This window comes from Anabrus simplex, chromosome 2 (genome assembly GCF_040414725.1).
Source record: "Anabrus simplex isolate iqAnaSimp1 chromosome 2, ASM4041472v1, whole genome shotgun sequence".
NCBI lineage: Eukaryota > Metazoa > Arthropoda > Insecta > Orthoptera > Tettigoniidae > Anabrus > Anabrus simplex.
The window spans coordinates 606,259,327-606,286,449 of NC_090266.1; the positions used below are offsets into that span (position 1 = coordinate 606,259,327).

At 37.1% G+C, this 27,123-nt stretch overlaps 1 protein-coding gene across 1 annotated transcript in view; it reads right to left on the minus strand.

Annotated features, from left to right (window-relative positions):
- Positions 1–27,123, minus strand: part of Ser (Serrate) — a 499,400-nt gene that overhangs the window by 41,140 nt on the left and 431,137 nt on the right. The window contains exons 12-15 of the mRNA XM_067140991.2: positions 20,174–20,338; positions 12,631–12,744; positions 12,235–12,462; positions 3,066–3,410 (exon numbers count right to left, since the gene is read on the minus strand). Of these exons, the coding sequence (XP_066997092.2) occupies positions 3,066–3,410; positions 12,235–12,462; positions 12,631–12,744; positions 20,174–20,338 (852 nt within the window). The remainder of the gene's footprint in view (positions 1–3,065; positions 3,411–12,234; positions 12,463–12,630; positions 12,745–20,173; positions 20,339–27,123) is intronic.

Consider the following 27,123-nt stretch of genomic DNA (forward strand, 5'->3'; position numbering starts at 1 on the left):
TTCTATCTACTCTCTGCAATTTATCAGTTGTTGATTTAGTGTTTAACTTGAAGAGTGTTTCACTAGCATAAGTTGCTTCAGGTTTTACAACTGTACTGTAACATTGAAATTTGACATTCGTGGAGAGATTTTTTTTAATAAGTTGGCTAGGTGATTCGCTGTGCTGTTTACAGTTTAGATGTTCTGCTGTTGATTCATGTTTTCTCTTTTGTGTTCCAGGTTATAATTTCCCCAAGATATTTGAACTTATTCACAATCTTCATTTGTTTGCCATTGTTGAGATGAATGGCTGGTGTTTCAATTCTGAAGGTTGGCATCATTTCAGTCTTTTCAAATGAGATTTGTAGTTCGATTTTGCAGCAATTTTCTTGAGTTCAATTTGAAATTTAGCTTTTTCTACACTACTTTTTTTTTTTTTTGCAAGTGGCTTTACGTCACACCGACACAGATAGGTCTTATGGTGACGATGGGATAAGAAAGGGCTAGGAGTTGGAAGAAAGCGGCCATGGCCTTAATCAAGGTAGAGCCCAAGCATTTGCCTGGTGTGAAAATGGGAAACCACGGAGAAACATCTTCGGGGCTGGCGACAGTGGGGTTTGAACCCACTATCTCCCGGATGCAAGCTCACAGCCGCGCGCCCCTAACCGCACGGCCAACTCTCCTGGTCCATACTACTTGCTAGTAATGCAAGATCGTCTGTGAATGCTAGGCAATTAAGTTTAATATTTCTGCCTACCTTGATGTTTGAATGACATTTCTTTACCCATTCTCACATGAATTTCACCAGGGCACAATTAAACAATAATGGCAAGAGTCCATCTCTGTCAAAGTCCAGTGTGGATTTCAAATGGCTCAGACATCTTCACCTCTAAAGTTGACTTTCGACTTAGTATTCTTAAGAGTGATACCAATAAGATTGATGAGTTTTTGGTGTAAACCAAACTCTTTAAGGACTTTCAATAGTGACTCATGATGAATACTGTCATAAGCTTTTTTGAAATCAACAAAATTAATGATTAATCTCTTTTTCTGAACTCTATGGTGTTTCATGATCCACTTAAGATTGATGATATGGTCTGGACAGTTTCATCCTGGTCAAAATCCTCCTTGATATTCTTCCAGTTCCTGGTCAAATTGTTCCTGAATTCTTACAATCTTGTAAGTAAAATCAAACAAAGATATACCCAAATAATTACTGGGATCTGACCTATCACTGTTTTTGTGCAGTGGCTGGATTATTGCTGTAGTCCATTCCTCAGGCATTTCTTCAGTATTCCAGATGTCTATGATATGTTTATGTAAATTTTGAAGGGTTTGTTTATTTGCATTCTTCCATAGTTCTGCTACCAATTGATTCTCTACAGGTGCTTTGTAGTTCTTGACAGAATTTATTGCTTTGATTACTTCATCATAAGTTGGCAGTATAACCTTTTCCAGTGGAGTTTTATTTTTTGGGGAAGGATCAAAATCAAATTTTTCTTTAGGATCTTCACAGTTAAGTAATTCTTTAAAATATTTGGCCATAATTTTTGCATTATCCCTATTATTGTGTGCTATTTCTACATTTTTATTTTTCATCATAACTGTAGGTGGAGTGTACTTTGATATTGTTGGAATGTTTTGTGATTGTCTCTTGTTTTATATTGACTAAATGCTGCTTTTATGGTATTTAGTGTTTCTTTTTGATAAGTTCTTTTAATTCTAATTTCTTTGGCTGTTTGTCTTTTGGCATTGATGAGTTCTTTGCAGGATTTTTTGGTTTTTCGTTGTTGGTCAGATAACCATGCTTTATGCCTTTCTTGAATTGCACTGTCACATTCCTCCTTCCACCAGGCATTTTTCTTGCTCAGTTTAATGGGAGCAATTTCCTCAGCTACAATTTTCAGTTTGTTAATTATCATCCCCAATTTGACACTGAGGGGTGTTTTTGATCTCTCCAGTCTTATTTAATATAAATTAATATGCCACTTTAATATCCGTTACAGATATTTACAGCTCGTTTGATCTTGATTACATATCATTGTTCTATGTATTATTGTAAGGATGGATTTTTATTTTATTTATTTTATGAACTTTGCATAGCCTACTTAGTGCATACGATATTTTGTTAAGACAAACTGTGTTATGATATTTGTAATGGTGTGTGTATTTGTAATTAAGTTAATTGGGGTGAATATTGGGAGGGAAGGAAGATGTTTCTTTATCATCAGCTCTATGTATGTAATTGTGCATGTTAATATAGTCTGAACCATAAATGGGCCATTACTGCTTTCATCAGCTTTCCCATCCTAATAATGCATGGTCATTCTTGCTGTGGGTGATCGTCAACAGTTTCTGTCTCAATAAATAGCTCTGATGGTTCAATAAAACAAATTGTATTGTGATTTTAATAATCTTCAGTGTCTGAAGAATTTAAGAAGGTACTGGTAATATTCTTCTTTTTCGTATAAGAAAGTTACAGCAATAAGAATTTCATAATTTTGTTACTCAATCAACTTCAGTGGTTGAACTCCTACTAGCTGCAAGTGCAGACTGTCTGATGGCAATTAAAATCGATTTCAATTTCAAGATTGTTAAGGTTAGAATAGATATTTGAGATTAGGAATGAATACTACATCATTTATCTGATGAGTATGGAGGAAGTCTTAAAAAGTATTATGCTGAAGATTGTGAAGATAACCTCGTGATTATAACAAATGCATATCATTTCATATTTAACATTTAATCAAAGAATTGAGCAAACATCTTCAATGAGCAGATCACTATGGTGCAACTCTGCATTCAGAAGGTGAGTGGGTACAAACCTCACCATTGGATGTCCTGAAATGGCTTCCATGGTTTCCCATTTTCACTTCCAGGCAAATGCTAGGACAGCTCTTATTTACAGCCATGGCTGATCGCATCTCCTTCGTCCTTCACTGCACTGCAAATCACCATGGCTGGGTGTTTGTGTTTGACCTAATCCACATCTCTCCATCCACATACGGTACATCATTTTACACTACCCACCACCACAAAAAAAACATACAGTAGTGAAGACAGAAAGTGAAATATTAAAATCATACCTTGCTCACAGCGAACTCCCTTGCGGCCAGGGGGGCAAATGCAGCGGAATTCTCCAATACCGTCAACACATGTACTACCAAAGCCACATGGATTTGATGCACAGTCATTAACATTAATTCTACAATTAGCACCAGTGAATCCTTCAGCACATTCACACAGGAACCAGTTAACACCATCAACACACTTCCCTCCATTATAACATGGGGCTGAGCTACAGTCATTAATGTCAAGCTCACAGTGTTGACCTTCATAACCTTCTTTGCAAATGCAGGAATAATCATCACCTTTATTCACACACGTAGCACCATTCTGGCAGGGATCAGATCTGCAGGCATGTGACTTAGCTGAAAATGATCCAATTAAGAAAATAATTATATTTCACATATGCTTTACAGTGCCCAGGTCATCATACTGAGTATTACTACCCAAAAACAAAAGAATATGCAAAAGAAAAAGAGGGAAACATAAAGGAAAGGACATTTGTAGAGCAAATTTGATCAAATAGACAGGCATCAACCTGTAAAATACTGTATATTTACTGTAGTTGATTCAATACCTTTTCCAATTAAGAGTGATATATGAATTATATCAGGAAAATTCAAAATTGGTTAGAAGTCAGTAGCTCCTAACAGTGGATGTTTCTAGATATGAATGAACTGTAAACTATGGATACCGTAATATGATTTGAATCCTAAACTTTTCAATTTCCAGATGATGGAAAAGCCTTTTGGCTTTCACAGCCACTGCATAAAATAATATTCTTTACTTTCAACTCAATGAGTTAGAAAGATTAACTCATAGGGAAGCTATCCTTAAAGTAATTATTAACAATCTTAAACAACATTATTATCTGAAAGAGCATTTGGGCACTGTTCAAGAAAATCACAATATTTCATCTATTTAATTTACACTACCTATTCCAGCAGCAACCTCCATAATATAGAAACCTTTTAGAAATTGATAATGTCATATTTATAGACCTTAAGATAATGGTGATGATGAGTGATTAATTGAAATCAGTAATCACCATCCAGTCCAAAGAGAAAAGAAAGACGCAGCCAAAGTAATATGAATTCTCAGTTGTAAAATCTTCGAAGTGTCAAGTATAGTGGGGAGCGGAGTGGTGGGGGGAGGAGGGGAGGGGAGGGGGAGGGAACAGTTTTATTAAGTACAAAATTAGTTCAAACCCTAAAGATTTATATATTTCAGATAATATAAAATTCCCTCAAAGAGGGTAACAAACTACATAAAACTACTTTCCAAAATGCCACAGCCAAAACGATAAGGAAGAATATTCATTCTGAACATTCATTCTGTGATCTGCAATCAACTGTCTGCAGAGATCTGTAGACTGAAGCTTAATTATGCATGGCAGAAAACTGTATATATTAGTTGTAAACCTGTACAGAAGTTCAAAGATGTTTGATGTGGCTTTCAAAACTAATGTTCTTCATGGTGTGCATTTTCTGAATGTACTACTGTTATGTTTTATTAACAGTGCATTTTGTGGTACTGCTAATGGTTTTTGCTTTGATCATTTTAAGACCCTCATAGTATTAATCTTTGGACACTTGCGCAACCTGATCATTCACAACAAAGTCACAGAAGTCGACAATCTGGAACTTTTATCAAAGAAAGGGATTGTGTATCTATTTCATGTCATTTCCCTGTTGTCTACGAAGAAACATTGAATCTTTCATCGCCGTATTATTCACTTGCAGAAGCAAAATACCTATTTACTTTCTCAAATTGGGAATACTGATCAGACGCCCGTTTATTTTGAAATGCCTCTAGACAATACGGTTCACATTAAAAGCTCTAAAAGCGTTACTATTGTGACAGGTGGTAACGAAAAGCAATGCTGCATGGTAATGTTGTGCATGTTAGCTGACGGAACCAAACTTCCTCCATATGTGGTTCTGAAAAGAAACACTTCCGAAAGTAAATTTGCTCTCTGATATTTTCATTTGAACTCAAGAATCCAGCTGGATGGACAGTGAGCTAATTGAGAACTGGATGAAGTGTGTGTGGCAAACTTGCCCGAGAGCTTTGCTCCAGAAAAAGAGCCTGCTTGTGTTCGACAATTATCACAGGCATACACTACAGACATTGTAAAGGAATTGATAAGTAAATGAGAAACTGATCTGGCAATAATTCCAGGAGGACTAACCTCTATGTTACAACCATTAGATGTTTTTGTGAACTGGCCTTTCAAAACTGCATTGAAACACCTCTACACCAAGTGGATAGTGTCTGCTGGCAATCACGCACTGACACCAACTGGACGAGTGAAACAACCTGAAGTGGAACTTCTATGCAAATGGATAAAGACTGCATGAGATCACATCTCTAATGACTTGGTGAGGAAAAAGTTCAAGAAATGTGGAATTTCAAATTATATGGATGGTAGTGAGGACGACTATGTATGGATGATGTTGAATCATGACTAATTTGTACATTGAACTGGTTTTATTTCTCAATGTGCTATTTTTAGTGTTTTTATTATTTGTAAAGTGTTTTAAATTACCAATTTTGTGACATTTGCAGAAATTTAAAAAAATTGGTAAGTAAACATGTGATTTATTTATTTCCAAATTTTGTTGTTAGAGATTCAGGTGTGTGGTTCTTATTCGGTGGTGGGCGGTACTCGAGATTATATGGTACATACATACATACATACATACATACATAAAGGGCTTTTTTCTAATAAATTTACCAGAACTCTACCACCTCATTACATAACACAAGAAGATTGAAATAAAGCAGGCTTTTGAAGATCTTGTTCTTTTACTTTGGACAACAAGATATTACATACATTAGATACATAATTGGGAGTAAACAAACATTAATGCAAAGGTGAAAAAAATTCTGAAATGCTTTAATTTTCATAACAACTTCCAAACTGGGCTCATAACATTGGTGTTGCTTGGCTCAATACAACCACTATTTGTTGCTGGAACCACCTGCATTTGTCTATTGTAGATGTCTGTTTCTCAGGAAGCTGATTCCAGCAATCATATATTTGTTACTTATGGTATTCATCATATCAGAGAGTACTACAATAGTAGACAATCATCTCACGTAGACTTCTGACAGGATAATCCTCAAGAATTAAAACAAGACTGAACTTCCAAAAACTGTAAGGTACGAATTCTGGATAATTGGTCTGGAGACAGGTGATGTTTTGTGAGACGCTATAGAATAGTACTACATCTTGCATAAAATATTACTCAAGTTATTTTCATACAGCATAAGGTTTCAAAGAAAATCCAGGCTCTCAATGGCTTTGAGTAAAAACTGACCTCCAAGAATTGAATGATAGTGATATTTGACAAATTCTGCAATCCACAAATGCTTGTATCAATATAATAGATCGTATTGCAATTGAAATGAAAAACATTCATTCATCTTCAATATGGGCCGTTATGCCTTTCAGAGTTCACTCTGTAAGCTTCTGTCAATTAACTAAGTGCCTCCACAATACTCTGTTTGCAATTAGCTCTGTGGCCTTGTTTAGTTCCACACTTCTTAGCTTCTTGGTCTCCCTCTACTTCTCTTACCCGCTATGGCTGAGTCCATTATTCTCATATGTAGCCTATCCTCCTCCCATCTAGTTTAGTCCTAACTTTGCCTTTATTTCCTCATTTCAAGTATCCTCCTGTCATTGTTTCCACCTGCTTTCAGTAGCAATCATTCTAACAACTTTCATGTCTTTTTGCTATTTGTTTTACGTTGCACCGACACAGATAGGTCTTATGGCGACGATGGGATAGGAAAGGCCTAGGAATGGGAAGGAAGTGGCTGTGGCCTTAATTATGGCACTGCCCCAGCATTTGCCTGGCGTGAAAAATGGGAAACCACAGAAAACCATTTTCAGGGCTGCCGACAGTGGGGTTCGAACCCACTATCTCCCAGATGCAAGTTCACAGCTGCGCACCCATAACCGCACAGCCAACTCGCCCGGTACTTTCATGTCTGTTACTTCGAACTTATGAATAAGAAATCCTATGTATATCCAGCTTTCACTCCCATACAGCAACATTGGTCTGAACACAGACCACTGTAAAAATACCAGGTTGGGGCAAAAGTCATTGCAATTTTTTTTTTCTTCTTGCAGATTGTGAGTAGACCATAAAACCGCTATTTGTCGTGTGGAAGCTATGCAGGAATAGTGTGTATTCACAACAGATGGCTCTGTGATTGCTGGTAGTAGCAGAGAGAGTGCTGTGAAATCAGTTGTGTGGCGAGCATTGTGCAAGATGGAAGTAACCTGTGTTGAGCAGCCCGCATACATCAAAATAGCTGCTCTCCGGGGGAGTAATTGCGAGAGAATGTCACAGTGAATTTGTGGAAGCCCTTGGGAAAAATGCCCTCCCATACCATACAGTTGGATGGTGGGTAGGGAAGTTTCAGTAAGGAAGTGTGGCGACTGGTGTTCAGCAGCACTGGGGACGACCTGTCAGTGTACAGACCAACGTGGCATGTGCTGTCATCAAGTAGGTTCTGCATTTCTCAATGCCACTTGCCGCCTCTAACTCCAGTTGCGTCCATCATATGTTCTCCTCCAGGGAAGTTGGAAGTATTTCGGTAATGACCTGGAAAGGCTTGGTGAAGCAGCAGAGAAACCTTCCTGGAATGTAATGAAAAAAAAATCCTAACAAAATAATCAAGTTGTCAGCTTGCATTCAGGAGATAGTGGTTTTCTATGATTCCCCATTTTCACACCAGGAAAATGCTAGGGCTGTAACTTAATTAAGCCCACAGCCATTCCCTTCCCACTACTAGCCCTTTCCTATTCCATCATCACCACAAGACATATCTGTGTCGGTGCGACGTAAAACAAATTGTAAAGAAACCTCATCAGATGCTGCAAGTATCCTAGCAAGAAGTATTTGTGGGTTGGGCACTGGTGTCACGTACACAGGGCCATTGATATGCCCTCTCAAGAAGAAATCCAGAGGTATCAAATCAAAAGAGCAGACTGGCCATGCAATTAGACCTCCTCTTCCATTCCAACGCCCAGGATATATACAATTTAGTACATCTTGTACTGCACGAGCTAAGTGTGCAGGTGCTCCATCTAGTTTCATCCATGTCTAAGTACGCACAATCAGTGGCACATCCTCTAACAGTTGTGCCAGAACATCATGCAAAATTGTATGCTGCATCATTCCATTCATACATGGCAGCAGGAAGTATGGTCTGACCAAGTGATTGCCAATAACACCAGTGTAGACATGCACTGCGAGACTATGTTGGACGTCATGTTCAAATACAGTGTGGGGAATCTGCTGTGCCCAGACATGGCCATTACAACAATTAAAGAAATCATCTCTAGTGAACTGTGCCCCATTTTTTAACAACATGTAGCTTAGGAAATAGGGCTTATTTGCACAACAGTCCTCCAGTCATTGACAAAATTGCAATCCTCCTAGGAAATCTTCTGCAGTCAAACCCTGAACTCACTGGGGATAACAGGAGCAGAGCTGGTCGCCATGCAGGATACACCATAATGAATAGGACGTGTGCCAGTAAACTGTTCTTTTTCCATGTGCATGAATACCTCCTCTTCATTAGAAAGAGTTTGAGCCTAACATGGCCAGCCCACATGATGCACTATGCACAGTGAACGTCTGCTCGATCTGGCAGTTACTCTTTTGAAATGTACGGGGCTGTGGACGGCATTTTCTCAGATACTCTTTGCGGTACAGGCATTGAGCTTCGTGTTCATTACCAGCTACTCTTGCCCCAGATGATATGCATGTCTCAGAGTTCTTCATACATGTACCAGTGTTCCGCCATGCACTCACCTCACAGATTCCAGACAGACAACAGTTACCTTGCGCACAATGTGGTGAACATTACAGTACTGCACTATAACTTACCTCCACTAAAGTTGTCTAAATGAATATGGTGGGCAACAGTTCAAACAGCTTTTGTTAACAACATTCAGTGTCCAGCGCCTTATCTTCATTGCGTGCACGAACGATTCATTGATTGTCAATTCTGTGTTGTTCAGGAATGTAGAGTATTTTGGAAAAATAAATAAATAAATTTGTCCATTATGTAATTCCCAGGCTTATCCTTGAAACAATATTTCATCCTAGACAGCATGTTCCTATTCAAAACTTGTTGTACTTTGACCCCTCTATGGGCTACTTCAGTTTCTGATCCATCCATCTGTCCGTCCCTCCCTCCCTCCCTCCCTCCCTCCCTCCCTCCCTCCCTCCCTCCCTCCCTCCAATAAATGTGGTCATGACTGAGCATGTGGGTGATCTCCTTCACCTGATCAACCCATCTGCTTGATACTCTTCCTTTTGGCCTTTTACCATTGACTGTTCTCTAAGTTGTCCCTCTGTCATCTTGTGATGTGGCTGAAAAACTGCAATATCTTCTGGTAGCATAGTAAGGAAAGAGGTCTTCATGCCTAGCTCATTCCTGACTGACACATTTGTTCTTTTTTGTGCCAATGGTGTTCATAGCATTCTTCATGAGCACCATATTTCAAAGGCATCAATACACTGATGTTCTCCAGGTTTGATAGTCCAAGCTTCACAACCACACAAGAAGATGGAAAACACAACAGTCCACACCTAGCAGATTTTGGTACAATATTTCAACCATTAAATCATTGAAAGTAACACATGTATTTTAAAGTTCAAATCCAATGAAGATGACTAAAAACACATGGAAACATGTTTGGTTAATGTAGAAACAACATCTTTATAGATGAAGTTCTACTATAATGTACTGAACAGGGGGATTGATTAAACATTTATATTGCATAATTAAGACCATCAATTTGGAATGAATTTTATATCATGTAATGGTTACTTCCATCTCACGTGACACTCGCCACACAACTGATTAAACAGCACTCTCTGTGCTACTACCAGCAATCAGAGAGCCATCTGTTGCTGTGAATACACACTATGCCTGCATACCTTTCATGTCACAAATAGCAGTTTGTGATCTGCTCACGTATCTGCAAGAAAAAAAAATAGTTCCAATGACTTTTGCACCAACTATTGTATTTTCCATTTTATCGTGTTCAATTTTAAGGATTTGTAGATAACTTTGAAAACCCAGAATTTTAAATCTGAAAAGAAACCTGGCTGGATGCCATTCCTGCTAACGGAAATCAGGACATGCCTGTGGAAAATAGAACTTATACAGGGTCTCCCTTATAAACCCAAACCAAACGCATGGTGTTTGTACTTTGCGCTATGGCAGCTGCCTCAGCTGAACTTCTGTCGCACGTGGCCGCCCTGCTTTAAGCGTGATACAATCTTATATGAAATCTTACCTTATAAAAGATGCTGGAAGTGTTGTCCTTCCTCAGTTATACAGCCACTGTATCATTATATCACATTCTGGCTAATGTGAGCGAGTTCTGCCACTGTAATGTTTCTGATTTCATTCATAATATTTTCTTTCAGTTCCTCCAGTGTGTGAGGATTCGTTTGAAACACTTTTTCTTTCAATTTACCCACAAGTAAAAATCACACACTGTAAGATCTTGCACTAACAGCACACCAAACGCCAATCTTCCTATCATAATGAGGGACTTCATAAACACCATTAGAATTTTCTGCACACAAATAGCAAGAGTTATGACTGTTCACACAACCATTAAAGTGAAACCAGAACTTTTTCATATGAAAATATGGTGTTTCATTGATAACTGTCTCACCACCTTTAAAGCTGAGATTCAGACTGGCGACTCATGCTTGCCAGGTCGAACACGTGCAGACTGTTTGCAAGGTCAAGAACTATGTGTGTGCCTCCCATACTGCAGCTGCCATAGCCCAGAGTACAAACATTGTGCGTTCGGTCTGGTTTTATAAGAGAGACGCTGTAGGAACCCTTTTATAACTCTTGTTGTGCACACTTTTTAGATAGAATTAATATTTCTGCAGATATTTGGAAGTTTGTGAAAAACATAATAATCATGAATATCTCTGTTATCAGTTGTATGGTAAGAGTACATAAAACATAAAAGATCATAAATTATATCTTATACAACTTTAATTATAAATAGTACTTTGATACAGCTAATATTATTGGAGAAATTTGATGTTTCCTGCTATGGCCCCCTTAATATTGCTGCACCACTGTATGCTAATCAAATATTATATAGCCTAATGCACTCTTTGGTGATCTGTGAACTTAAATAACAAGTGTCAAGACATTTTTTATTATTATTTTTATTATTGATATTTGTTTTACGTCGCACCAACAGATAGGTCTTATGGTGGCGATGGGATAGGAAAGGCCTGAGAGTGGGAAGGAAGGGGGTGTGGCCTTAATTAAGGTACAACTCCAGAATTTGCCTGGTGTGAAAATGGGAAACCACAGAAAACCATCTTCAGGGCTGCTGACAGTGGGGTTCAAAACCCACTATTTCCTGGATGCAAGCTCACAGCTGCGCACCCCTAACTGCACAGCCAACTCACCCGGTACAAGAAATTTTGTCAAGCTGTTTCCTCATGATGTTCACAGAAACAGACAGGCAAACAGCAAATGAAATGAACCCATTTTTGACTTTTGTGTACCTAATCTGGGATAAATACGAGGTATGAGGCCTTGACTTGAAGTATGCAGACAAAATTATTTGATTAAACTCTATTTAGATAGATCAATAAAGAGGCTGAAGTTGTTTCCTATTTGCACTGAAATTTTAAAAAATGTACATAGTATTGAATGATTATGGGGAGGTTGGGTTTGCAAAGCTCTCAGTACTGGTAAATGTTCCATTGTCAACTTCAGAAAATATGGTCAAATTATCTAAAAGGCTGGGAAAAATTAAGTCTTCCTTTACATAATGCAGCAAACTGAACCTTTAATATCCAGGGTACTCAGACTGTGTCATCTAGGTTTTGAATTGTTATGTTTAATTATTTTGATATGCAGTTGTATTTCATCACAGTTACATAAATTGCCAAACAGAACCACACGGCATTTCAACAGGAAAAAGACTCAATTTGAGATTCCTTGCATTGCCTTTTAAATACGGTACAGTAAATGGTCAATTGAAATTGTAAAAGAACTTACAACAGCTGCAACAACAACATTTATGTAACTAAACAGATATCAATTTGGATAAACAGTACAAAAAAATTAATAAACATAAAGTTGTTAGGAGAGTTTAAATGAAATGTATCTTACCAATATGGCAAGTGGTACCCTCCCAACCAAGAGGACAATGACACACATAAGTATCACCCAAATCTTGACAAGTCCCACCATTACGACAGGTACTGTGGTCACAGTGACTGTCTATCAGATTGCATGTCTTCCCTTTCCATCCATTACGACATGAGCAGACAAATTCAGCAATACCATCGGAACAGCTTGCATTATTATGGCAGGGATTTGGGTTACATTCATCTCTATCTAGACAATAAATCAAGATATTCTGTATTACACTATCACTTACATCATTGGTAAAGTATGTGATGGATTAGAAGAGGACACAACTGTACACAGTTTTACCGGAGAGTTTCATAGGTTTAGAGGTTTCATTCACTGCTAATAATCTAAATACAATTGAGATGTACTTACTTATGTTACAGGTATTTCCTTCCCATCCATCCTTGCATATGCATCGAAATGAATTAATTTTATCCACACATGTACCTCCATTCAGACATGGGTTCACTTGGCAATCATTGACATCTGCAACAATATAATTTATTTTCACAACATATTTAATGAATGTAGAGCAATTAATTTCAAGCTTAGCTCAATGGTTTTCAAATACATAGCACAGATCAAGAAGGAATCAAGCAATTCTTGAGCGAAAGTCACCAAAAATTGTCTTCTAAAGTCATTCATATCGTGGGATGAGGTAGAATGTGTTTCTTAGTGGTTTCATGAAAATAGCAATTGTCAGCTCAATGAAGGTAGTTTGTTTGATCAAATTTTTATACTGAAAGAATTTGTCATTGAGAATCAAAATAGTTGCTAATTTTGATCCTTTGTTGACACATGAAAAAATGGGTGGCTCAGATTGAAAGCTGTACTTTAGAAGAGCAATATTCTGAAGATAACAGTTTTACTTCTCTCTTCCAGCATATAAAAAGATAATGTAGAAAGAGCGTTTTCTTTGATAAATGCCCAGTGGACTGAAGACAGGAATAGTTTAACTCATCTATTAGGGCAATTCATGATATTCAGTACAATATGGCACCTGTGAATTGCACTGGACTTTACAAGCTCATGTGCAGTGGAAAAAATTTGACGTACCTTGACCAAGTTAAGTCTTTTGAAAAGTACAACTGGTATCTATATATTAAACTTTTTTATGAAAACTAAAATCAGTCAGTCCGGCCACACTAACCAGTCGATTTCCTTCATTTTTTTAAGAGTTAAAGGTATTCATGCGCAGATTTGTCATCAGGTACTATAAATCACTTATCTTCCGCCTTCCTCAAATTATTTGATTTTTCCAATTTTTTGTCTCTTTGAAGCAATCATATCTTTGGTTCTAATTTGAGGCACGGAGTTCGTTTTGGCCTAAGAACACTCAGTGGATCAAGCTCTTTCATTTTAGCTCCTCACTATTCAAATGGGTTGATTCTGAGGAAAGTTATGAGTGCACATTCAATTTGATGTCTCATTTCTTCAACATTTGAAGCAATCATATCTTTTGTTCTAATTGAGGTATGCAGTTCATTTTGGTCTAAAAAAACACTCAGTGGATCAAGCGCTTTCTTTTGAGGTAAAAAATACTTAAATTGGTGAATTCTGAGAAAATTTATGAGTACATTTGTCTCCATGATGATCTTTTTTTTTTTAAAACAGTTTGGCGCGTAGTGTTGTTCCAAGGAACGTTTAATACTATTTCTTTTTGTGATGTATTTTCAAGTGTTTTGTTGACAAAATATTACATTCTATTACCACAGCAGATCATGTGCTTTATTTCATTAACTCGAAACTTTGCAAATACATCCGTGAGGATAGTAACGAACAACACCGTACTTTGTACATTGCGGGCAGAGGCAGCGGGAAATTGCTAGTATTTTTTAAACCCCTTGTAATACAACTTTAATTCCAGTATGATAAATTGATATATTTGGTAGGAAGTTCTTTTACCAGTATCATTAACTTATTTGTTTGTTCAGTTGGCCTACTGATAAAAAATAAAATGTTTACTTCAATCATGTTACATTTTTCAATAATCAATGATAATGCAACTGATTTCCATATTTATTTAAAATTGAGTACATTTTCTTTAGAAACTGAGGGGTTAGTTTTAGGATCCTCTGAAACAGAACGATTTACTCTTTCCATACAAACATATTGGATGAAAATGAGAGTACGGAACTGGTCAAGTTCAGTGGTAAGGTTAGTTACCAAGGAAACTAATGAACTCAGCTGTGTAGGGTGAGAAAAGTAGAGGAAGACCAAACACACTATGATTTAACTCACTTTCAGTGACAAGAGATGTAAAAAACAGAAGAGGCCAGAGTCCTACCAAGGAACGGCAGATCATGTAGGAGCATAGTTCCTTCACAGATACCTGCAGACTGAATGCTGAAAGGCATAACAGCCCATACTGAAAATGTAATACTTTATTAATGGTATTATCATTTTACAACACAAGTGTATAGAAAACATACGATAAAATTAAAGAAAAGAATCAGTGGAGTACCGTATAAGGAGAAAAAGGTACAAATATAATGTAGGTTATAGAAAAAATAAACTCAGGAAAATGGTAATCACTTGTGGAGATTGTGCAAGTGATTTCTCAAATTTGACAATAAACAGTAAATACATCAATATCCACTTTGTTTAGTGATCTCACCATTGGGCCATGGATGCATGGTTATTTCTATGCCAATTTGTGGACAGTGTATGATTAAATCTCTTGCATCTGTCTGGGATGTGGAGGTTTTTTTTTCTCTAGGAATTGAGTGCAATTCATCAAGGAGTGGAACAATTTAAAAATGAATATTTTATCCAGGAATTCATCGCATTGTGATACACTATGCAGATTTAATGACTGCTCTAAGCCTATATGTTCAACATTACCATGCAGGAAACCTGCTCAAATGAAGACATTTGTGTTGTACTGAATCTAATCTACGGATAGAAGACTGATGAGAATGGTTCCATACAGACGTACAGAATTCAAATACAGTACACAACATGGATACATACAGCAAGCGATAGGTAGTCAAGGAATATCTAGTAATGTAACCCAGTACTGTAATGATTTCTTACAAATATGTCTAATATGTTCATTAAATGATACATTATAATACCATGGTTATTAACTTGTGATATAGGAGATAAAATGTAATTAACAAATTTGTACTGAAATGATATTTTCCTTTTGTTTTGTTTTTTCACAAAAAACATTATTTTTAATTTGTCGTGATTAAGTTTCAACCTATTCTGTGTACAATCACAGCTGTTTCCAGTCATGGCCTGGCCCATACTATGTAGCAACATTGAAGTGTGAGGTGGTCACCGTCCTTTAACTAGAAACAATTGGGGTTAAAATCAAGACCCCAACTACTTGTATTTCAAAACAATGATAATTGATTGTTGACCTACAGAACTGTCAACGTTGTATTGTAAGCTTAAACTTAATATTTAAGTAGTTAATCTACAAAACAAATACACATAATGATATTAAATACTTCTTTAATTAAAACTAGTAAGATACCCATGCTTCGCTATGGTATTGTACTGAAATTTATAATTGAATGCTTAACGTTTCATATATAATTCTCCGAAATTCGTGATCTGAGTCGTTTTCTGAGAGAATCCGTTAAAATTCGTGATCAGACTCGTTTTCTGACAGATTACAGCAAAGTTACTCCAATTCTTCAATCCTTCTTTCCAGCAATCGATTTCGTACTTCCCGGGCTAGGTCCAGGTATTCCACCCGGTCAGTTGGGTCCCTAAATCTTTGCCATCATTTCTTATAAGCATTTTTAATATGGAACAAATCCTTGTGGAGATTCGGCGTGGTGTTGTCTTGGGTGCCTTGGTGGTACTGAACCCACGGCTGGACCGTATTCGTAGTCATTACCCGGCCAGGACCCATTTCCAACGCGCTCCGCACATTTTGACGACGGTCAAGAACATTATTGTTAATATTATAGATGTTCAGGACCCCACAGCAAGATGCAAGACCGCTACTTGGCGGTAAATTACATCTGCTGCCATTGTCATTGCTGACTATGTGACTAGCACCATCGTCGCGCGTAGGCAAGTACGCGGGATTTCTGGCGATACGAATGATATAATTCCGTGCATTATTGACCTTAGTATAGAGGTGAACAATTTCATGGTCAATATCATTCCTATCGTTAATTTAAAATGTGTTTAAATTTTTATTTTTATTCCAGGAGAATCTACTGTAATCTAAGAACGTTCTCCAAAGGAAAAGGTAGCTCTTGGAAATGAACCCAGAAAAGATTAAACATGATCGTTTTATGATCAGAATAAGTACATTGAAAATACACAGCCTGTTTCCAGTCATTTGACCAGGTCAGGAATCGAATGAATGAAGCCCCATCTAGCAGCAAGCATAGGAATTGTGCCAGCTGCCGAAGCCTGTCGCAATCCTCTGGATCAATGATTAATAAATGACAAATGAAATGATATTGGAGAGTGTTGCTGGAATGAATGATGACAGGGAAAACTGGGAGTACCCGGAGAAAAACCTGTCCCGCCTCCGCTTTGTCCAGCACAAATCTCACATAGAGAGACAGGGATTTGAACCACGGAACCCAGCGGTAAGAGGCCGGTGTGCTACTGCCTGAGCCACTTAGGATCCTAATAAGTACATTATGAACAGTAAAATCAATTGGTCTGAACTGTTTTTCACCCCGCCGCTGTTAAGTTGATTCCCCCCCCCCCAAAAAGGAGGTGTGTTTCTTTATGTTTAAAGGCGATTCCAAATAACAATGTTAACGTCTGTTACCTTCAGTTTTCAGATGTACAAGGTGCGTCCCATAAATAATGCGACCAAATTCATAAAAAATCATTTATTGAATATATTCGTACAAATAATAAAAAATCTTCAAAATAGCACCCTCTTGCATTGATACACTTCTGGAGGTGGTGTTTCCATGCCTGGAAGGCATCCTGGAAGGCCTTTTCTGAAATGTCCTTTAGATTACATTCAATTTACAATGTATACAAAGAGCATTTGAAGCTAACACCCCCCTCCACCTAGCCCAGTAGGTTAGAACACGCTGCGGTGTACAGTTGCGTCAGAAAAAAAAATTGGTCGCATTACTTATGGAATGCACGTTGTATGTATCCCCATAAACGTATTCACTTTTTCACTCCTTTTCACAATCTCCCCCCCCCCCCCCAAGTGAATTTTCCGGCAAAAAATACTCGTTTCTCTAAAAGTAAAGGATCTTCTGAATACCAATTATCACGACTCTAGCATCTTCAGTTTTTGAAATATGTGTCCTCATAAAAGTAATTAAACTCCTTTTCACTCCCACCCCCCAAGAGGATCCCCCTCTGCCCAAACGCGTTTTTCTTTGTTTTTAAAGGAGATCCAAATACCAGTTTTCACGTCTGTAACAACTTTAGTTTTTATTAGATGCAAGTATCCTCATACAATTAATTCAATTATTTTTTTCACTTCTTTCACCTCCCCCCATTCATTGGATTTTCCGAGAATACATGTTTCTTTACTTTTAAAGCAGATTCCAAATACCAGATTTCACGTCTGTAACATCTTCAGCTTTGAGATATCAGTATCCTGATTAAAAGAATTCAACCCCGTTTACAGTCACTTTTAACCCCTGCCCCCTCCCCCCGCCCACCAAAGTGGTTTTACTGGAAACAAAAAATAAATGTTTCTTTATTTTTAATAGAGATAAAAATACCATTTTTCACTCCTGTACATATTAAGTTTTTGAGATACACTGTAGAAATTCTCATTTTAAAATTTCACCCCCTTTTTAGTTCCCCTTTAGTGCATTTTCCAAAAATAAAATCACCTATGTTTCTTTACTTTTACAGGAGATTCCAAATACTAATGTTTACATCTGTAATATTTTACGTTTCTGAGATATACTGTAGATAATGTATTTCTAAAAATTCACCGCAATTTGTCACTCCTGTTTAACCCCATTTATTAAAATTTCCAAAAACAAAAAATACGTGTTCTTTATTTTCAAAGGAGATCCCAAATACCAATTTTCAGGTCTGTAATATCTTCTTCGATGAAATCATTAAAGTCTTGGCTCCAGTCAAATTAACTGTAGAAGCACTCTGTCGCACTGATACGAATTTATGCACAGCTGATGCTGCCCTTAAGTTTCTTTTTAAGCAGTTAAATGACAATAACTCTGAGTTGGCTTCTAAATTCAAGATACATTTACAAAAGCGCATGAAAGATCACCGAAGAAATGAGTTGAGTGGCGTATTATACTACCTACAAAATCCTCATAGTGACAATGTGGCGTTGTTGATGATGAAATAAAGCGTACATTTTCAAGTCCGAGCAAAGTTCTGATAAAAAACCAGATTGTTTGTTTAATTGAGAGATTAAATGGTTATAAGAATGACAAAGAGGAAGAACAGAATATGCAAGTCGAGCTTACAAATACAGGAAAAAGTTATTTGATGCTCAAAGAAAAGCTTCAGCTGGAAATAGAAAACAGCATGAAAATTATGTCTCCTGAAGCATTAAATGAAAATGAATTTTCCAGAATTCTTAAGAAGGAAATGAACCTATACGAGTCTTTAAATTCTACTCGGAGCTATAACCTAGAGCAGGCTTGTAAATATTTACTAATGACTCCTCCAATTTCCGTTGAAACCGAACGCGCTTTCTCAGCAGCTGCATATATGTGTAACAAATTGAGAAGCAGGCTTTGTGATGAGACAGTGGATGCATTGTTATTTCTCAGATCATATTTTTGCAATTCAAATTAGAATGTTCCTATTAAATTAGTTTTCTTTATATTTATGAGAAGTGTGAAATGTGACTGATTAAAGTTATTTTTAAATACTTTTCGCTAAGAAATGTTTTACCTAATTATTAGGTTGTTACATGAAAGTCGTTTATTTAGTCTATGTTCAGAGAGATTGTTGTTAACTTCCAAAGTTTATTTGCATAGTTTGTTACATAAGGTTCTTTTTTTAAAATTTATGTAAGTTTAAAGAGATCTCACTGATTCTTGGAAAATAATATTTTTAACATTGAGACCTAGTGATTTTAAATCTAGTTAGTCTGACTCTAAGTTTCATTAGTTAGAGTGATTACATTAGCTAGGTGTATACTGTAAAATATGTTGATTTTGTCTAAATTTCAATTTGCTGATTAAACAGCTGATTTCTGTAAGATTTTCTTATTTTTTATTTGTAACCTTCAATTCTGGGATAATCCTGGGATCTCGGGACTGACCTAGTGTAATCCCGAAATCCTGGGATTAGAAATAAGGGCCGGGATCAAATTCCCTAGTTGTGACAGCAACGAAGAGCAGACATAGCAGCTCCAGTTAAGCCAATACCTATTGGTGTCCTGTCAATAATGTCAATGTAGTGTATGTATTTAAAGGAGTAACATTTTGGTCTGCCGTGTTGAGTCATGGATAATTTATGGTGTACCATGATTAGGAGTTGTGGAACACTGCCCTCTACTAAATTAAACTCGTGCAACCAGTCACTGCTGCTTAACTGAATTATTAATCATTTTCAGCTGTAGGTTTTTCTTTCTGATAGCAAATTAAAATTGCCACATCAACAGAATTTTTTTCTGCTCTATTAATGGAATTCTTATAAAAACATAACTATATTCATTAGCTTCTTTGAAATTCAAGGACAGTACTCTCATGACTAGAATTCAGAGTTGAAGATAAGTTCAGTGAATGTATTGTCCCCATTTAAAAGTGTAACTGGTTATTGAAGCTCTGGTCTGGTGAAGGTTCTCTTCACAAACTGCAAAAGTTCTGATTTTAAATGAATAAATTTTGTATGGCATAAGTTTTCAAAATTGGCTCATTTTCAGCAAATTCATTATTACGATATACTAGATGCATTTCACTAATTAATTTGCAAACAATTTTAGGAATTGGCCAATGAAAAGCTAAGAGGGCTATGCAGAGACTTTAAAACTTACTTTCATGGCAGTATTTGCCCGTATATCCAGCATCACAGGAACATTTGTAGCCTCCACCTGGCAGACTAACACATATGCCATGATCACCACAAACACCAGACTTATTAAGTTCTGGTGCACCTAAGCCTGTGTTTCCAGTATAGGGCTCTATACAGCTGTCCACAACTGTAAATCCAGAATTTAAGAAGTTAATATTTTTTGAGATTTTCCAGTCATTTCTGAATATTAAGTACTACAAGCATGGTCAACTTGGTAATTAACTGCTTTATCATTGAATTATATTGACTAAGTTAGACTATTATCAGATGTATCTACAGATGAAAAAAAATATATATATATATACACATCACATACATATTGGAACTTCAAATGAGATCAGTTTAACAAAACGAAATCCTTGCTTTATATGCAAATAGTACTTCTTTCTATATGTCTGATCTTCTACAGGGTGATTTGTAAGTCACTGTACAAACTTTATGGTTGTAATGAAGAGGTAAAAAATAAGACTAGAATGTTATATACAACTTTTTCTGCAAATGCTTTATTTTAGAGTTGTGATGCAAAATGTCCTATCTTGCTAAGCATTAAAAATATGGGCTAGTACAGCCATCGGGCATGTCATGTTTGCCTCCATAGCAATTCAAAATTGCTATAATTTAGGGAAAACTCAATCTTCACATGGCCTGTGGAAGATAATTCTTGCACGGCCAGAATACAATACATGCAACATCAATTCAAATCTTGTAAATTTTCCTGTGAGTTTTACCTCTTCAGTATGTTTAATTCTTAACAGTTTGTTCTGTTCACTAGTGACTACAGTACAGTAGATGTCTGTTATTAATTTATACACCCCACTACATACAGTTGATGACTGTATGCAGATCTGAATGGGGTCTGTGACATTCTAAGAGCAGTACGACAATGAACACATTCCTGTTTGCACTTTCATGGACGTTACTTTGAAATTGCTTTGGGGTACACTAAATGTTCTGTACTGTACTGTACTGTATGTGGTTTGTGTCAAATTTTCAGTCCCTTTGTTTACTTGAACTGGGAGAGGTTTTGTTTGTGTTGCACTAGGTAGAATATATTTTTTTTTTTTTGCTAGGGGCTTTACGTCGCACCGACACAGATAGGTCTTATGGCGACGATGGGATAGGAAAGGCTTAGGAGTTGGAAGGAAGCGGCCGTGGCCTTAATTAAGGTACAGCCCCCGCATTTGCCTGGTGTGAAAATGGGAAACCACGGAAAACCATTTTCAGGGCTGCCGATAGTGGGATTCGAACCTACTATCTCCTGGATGCAAGCTCACAGCCGCGTGCCTCTACGCGCACGGCCAACTCGCCCGGTTAGGTAGAATTTAACCCAGGGAAGTGTGCACTATGTACAGTACCTCAGTTGAATTTGTAATACTTGTGAAGAATGTATTTTGTTTGTGTTGCATATCTCCGAAAGCAATTTCAGAAAGAGTCATATATAATATTTTGGTCATATTTTTACCTTTACATAACGTCCACAAAATTTGTACAGTAACTTGTGAATCATAATGTTTCGGTGTAGCAAACAGCCAAAGAAATTTGAATATTATGTATGTGCACTTATTAAAGTATATTTTAAAATGACAAATTTGAATAAAACAATCTTATATTTGCACTTGTGCCTTCCAATATATAATATTATCTCCAATATATACTGTTATCTATTTCTGTGTCCTTACGTATGACAGAAGTAATATGCTTGGATGAAATGTCATATTCAACTTTAAGATTGTTGGTAAAAGTAATCGAAACTTTGAAATTTACCAGGTCAAACATTTTAGATACTTCTTGTGCCCACATTTGCTGATGCCAATGCTGATGCACGGCCAAATGCTCTTGATGTATCAAATTGCAACATTACATGCTCTTTTAAGTTTATAATTGTGACCGCTTGTTCTTTTGAAGTGAGTTCCTTCTCATTATTTGCTAGTTACATGATTTAAAATCAATTTGTAATTTGATTTGCTTCTAGTGCAATTATAGCAACTCATTAGTTTGTTATAGGAGCTGAAACCACAATTGTAATAGTCTCCATAAATGTTCTCCAGTATTCTGCTTCGACCCTTTTTTTTTTCTTTCTTTTTATGTTGGGCGAGCTAAAAGTCAGATGAGCACATGGTAACTTGCTGAGCTTGGAGCCGGGAGATCGCCCGTATGAATTGCATGTAAATAACAAGCACACATAACCAAAGTAAAATAATTTCTCACCCTGCCACAGAATATGTTGAAAATGTCCTCCTCCTGCATCTACACATTTCTGGCTTCATCTAAGGAAATTTTAATTCATACGCATTAGTTCATCTACCGAGATAGCTTCAATTTCTGTCATGATATTTTGTTTGAGTTCATCTAGAGTGTGAAATTTGGAGTGTTGGTGGCAGTAACTGCAGACAGGATAATAGGGCCTATAGTTTTTGAAACCACAATCACTGGGCAGAGATATAGGAATCACATTCTCATACCATTTTTTAACAATTGACAGACAATGAATGCCAGTCTGGATATTTCCAGCAAGACTCGGCAACCGTGCATACGGCTAACGAGTCATTAAGTTTAATTGAAGAAATTTTTGACAGCAGGGTAATTAGTAAACCACTGTGATCCGCAAGATCCCCAGATCTCACGGTTTGCGAATTTTATTTATGGGAAAAATTGAAAAAATAAGGTTTATGCAACAAACCCTCACACTCTAGATGAACTGAAACAAAATATCACAAGAGAAATTGAGGCTATCTCAGTAGATGAACTAATGTGTATGAATGAAAATTTCCTTGGATGAAGCCGGAAATGTGTAGATGCAGGTTGAGGACATTTTCAACATCTTCTGTGACAAGGCAAGAAATTATTTTACTTTGATTATGCATTATTGTGTGTGCTTGTTATTTACATGTGATTATTACAGGTGCTTTCCCGGCCCCAAACTCAGCAAGTTGCCATGTGCTTGTCTGACCTTCAGCTCACCCATCTACCCGTTCTTAACTTTTGACATCTACCCGCTGCGCTGCGCTGTGCTGCGCTGTGCTGCACTGGCCAACCAGCCGGCCCCACTTTGAGTAAAAGATCCTGTACATTCAGTAACTGGAAGGGGAATGACCATTTGAAGTACTTCCAGGAACTGAAAATATTATGTTTTGTCATGGACAGTAGTTTAGTTCTGTAGGTACTTCCTCAATTGTATGGAGAACAGTTAAATATTTCAACCGGGATGGCTCCAGTTCCAAGTTCTTCAGCTGGAAACTTTGATCCTGGATAACTATGGACAATGCCTTTACAACTGATGGAAAAGTGGTGTCATGACAAGTGTGTGACAAAAAAAAGTAGGCTGTATAATGAAATCTCAATTAGAACAGCACACATGTAGTGCACTTTACAACAAAAATAAGCAGTTGCATTCAGCAAGAAAGCAGACTTTAATAGCACAAACGCAAAAAGATTATTTCTGCAGTGAGTTTCATAAAGACCGGTGAAGTCATGATCACAGCAAACATACCATGGAACAAAGTTCTGGTGCCAAAATACCACAAATTCTTGGGAAGTATTGTTGTCGCAAGTTTGTGACGAATTTACATTTCGCAAGGGATATCTTGATGCCTGCTACGATAATACTTTAGAGTCCTTTAGAATGGAAATAGGCTCTTCTTACATCTGGACTGCTGTGATAAGACCACTGACAAATTAAATGGCGTATGGCTTTTAGTGCGGCTTTTAGTGCCGGGAGTGTCCGAGGACAAGTTCAGCTCGCCGGGTGCAGGTCTTTCAATTTGACTCCCGTAGGCGACCTGCGCGTCGTGATGAGGATGAAATGATGATGAAGACAACACATACACCCAGCCCCCGTGCCAGCGAAATTAACCAACGATGGTTAAAATTCCCGACCCTGCCGGGAATCGAACCCGGGACCCCTGTGACCAAAGGCCAGCACGCTAACCATTTAGCCGTGGAGCGGGACAAGACCACTGATAACTTGGGCTGATACATTGCAAACTTGGTAGGGAAAGTTTGAGTTTGAACAGCACATCGAAACCATATATCATTTTCAGCAGAGTTCTAGAATGCACAGATCAAGCAACAACTGCCTGATTCGTTAATGACGGACTTAAAGCATTGTGGACTGGAGGTGTACAAGAAAAAAGAGTTCTTTTATTGTACTCTGACTCAACAGCCAATAGGTATCCTGAAGGCTGCAAGTGCACTTAAGTATTCTATTCCCATCTCATCCATTTTACATGTTTAGCCCATGCTATTAACCGAGTTGCAGAAGAGGTACGAAGTCATTCCCCTAAAGTCAATTACTTCTTTCTTCAACTAAGAAGGTATTTGTGAAGGCCCCTTTATGTGCGCAAGCATACTAGGAGCAACTACCACAAGGGACACTTCCTGCACAGCCCATATTAGCATGATAGGGCACTTGGATCTAGGCAGTTAATTCCTATACTGAACACCTTCAAGAAGTTGAGACTGTTGTTGACTCTTGCCTTCCTGAATCAGCCATATCTGTGGGGGATACACAAAAAATCTTCCAGAATCCTAAAATTGCATGTGATGTTACATACATCGAACCTAACTTCAGCTGGATTCCTGCAAACATCAAAAAGATGGGAACTGACGGACTATTGCTCATGGAATTGATAGATACCATCTGTGACATGAAAATAAATTGAAGGATATTCGTGGGTCAGTGGGTGAAAAAGTCATGCAAAAGTATCAGATAGCTCTTGAGAGAAATCCAGTTTAGGCCAGTTTGTTTATTGTTAGTTAGATCCTCAATGGATGGAGTCACGAGAATCTCCAAAAGACATCACTTCCAGACACATCCATTTGCTTAAACATGCACCAGTAAACTCCTGCGATGCTGAGCGATCATTTTCAGTGTATAAAAATGATACTTTCTGATCACCGATGAAATCCGATTTCTGAGGATATGGATAAATACCATGTAACATACCATGCTTCGCACCTTGACTGATTTTTGCACCACAATCTAATGTGAGATAATGTACATATTCGTTTTGTATTTTTTATTAACTTTTTTTTTTACTTTTCAAGCTCAATAATAAAAGCATTTGAAGTATGCTTGATATAATGAGCCACACACCTCTATGAAAGGTATCTGCAGAAGTTAAACATTCTTTATATGTTGCAATAATAAGTGATGAATCAGCTGGTGTCAGTAAGGAAGAACAGTTTTCATTTTCTTTGAGATTCAATTTTGTAGAGAAAGCTTTCAAGAAATTTGATCTTTTGCTTCACAGAGGAATGTTTCATGAGTTGCTGCTGAATGAAAGAAAAAATAATTGCGAACTTAGGCAAGGATATTATCAATCACTTCAAGAAAGTAGTTCTCTTAAAGATCTTTTCTCAGAACTGTTCAAGTTTTTGAAAATAGTGATGATAGTTCCTGTGACAACTTCAACAGCTGAGAGGTCTTTCTCAGGCTTTAAAAGACTTAAGACTTACTTGTGTACAACTACAGGACAGCTGAGAAATTCATTGTGCCTTCTGCATACACACAATGAAGCTGCTAAGGTATTAGATTTGGAGAAGGTGGCAGATTATTTTATATCAAGAAATGAGATTAGAAAGTGGGCATTCTTTCAGAGATACATTTTCTAATGGAGACTGTTAAGTCAGTACAACTTTTTATATCTCATATCACAAAATTCATTTCACTTGCCTGTGTTCATGTTAATGATACCCCGCAATAATTGTATGAAGTTTGCACACCTGAATAACTTCTCAAAAACTTAAAAAAGTGAGACAAAAATGCGAATGATATCTTCTATCACCAGGTTAAGTAGCTAATTTCAGTTTTATGTTCTGTCCACAGAATGCTTACAACACGAAGAATTATGAATATCTGCAATCTCACCATCTTGTGATAAATCATTTCCATTTTTAGTGGCTATTAACAGAGATTCGTTTGGCTTTTGGTTATAAGTAATTACTTCAGCCAAAACTGAGCTACTGGTACTGTAAACAATTTGTAATCAATTGTTTCTTCCTATACATTCAGGAATGTATGGTTAAAGGTTCTGAACTTCTATTGTTTGCCCATGTGTAAGTATAAAAACTGTGGCCAGAGTAGTCTGCTCACAAAGAGTTTTATGGACATGCAAGGATGCAAGGTAATTAAGAAAGGACAGTTTAAAATTCTATTCTATTCTATTCTATTCTATTCTATTAAACATTTAAATAGCAAGTCCATACCTGGTATGTGTGTGATTTTATTGTATCTAGCAATAAATAAATGTATTTCTGTTTAAGACATTGTGACAAAGATGTATTGGAATAAATCACCATAGTAATGGTTTCAGCATATTGCAAAAATAAATATGTAGAGTTTTATAGCTAAATTAGGGTGACCAGATTTCCAAAATAACATTATTTTAAACTGATATGAATCTAAATATTTGTTATTACTAAGTGTTTATATAACATTAGTGAGCAACCATTCCCGCCCATTCTCCTGATTCCACTCCCCAAATAAAATACCTGAATGTATTCATGCTCGAATGGACAATTCCTCAAATCAAATCACCTGAATCAAAATGCCCAGAGAATTTTCCTCATCTAAAACCCGAAGAATACAAAGACTGGAGCAAGCAGTTGACTCTATTGCTAAATAACCACAACCACACATTTGCAATATGGAGAAGTAAAACTCCTACTTCATGGGTACATTTACGTAAAAAGTAGAGTTTTAATCAATGGGAAAGTGTATTTGGCTTGCCAAAAGGTTTGGAACAAAGACTGTCGTATTGGAGCTTTTACAAGAGGATATATTTTGAAAGGGTTTGAGGAGTAGCTGCTTATGCATCTTACCCATACCCCAAATCGAGAAGTGATGGGCGGTAAATAAATGAAAGCCTGGTTGAATGTATCGCAAGTGATCACCGTGAGCTTATTCAGGCA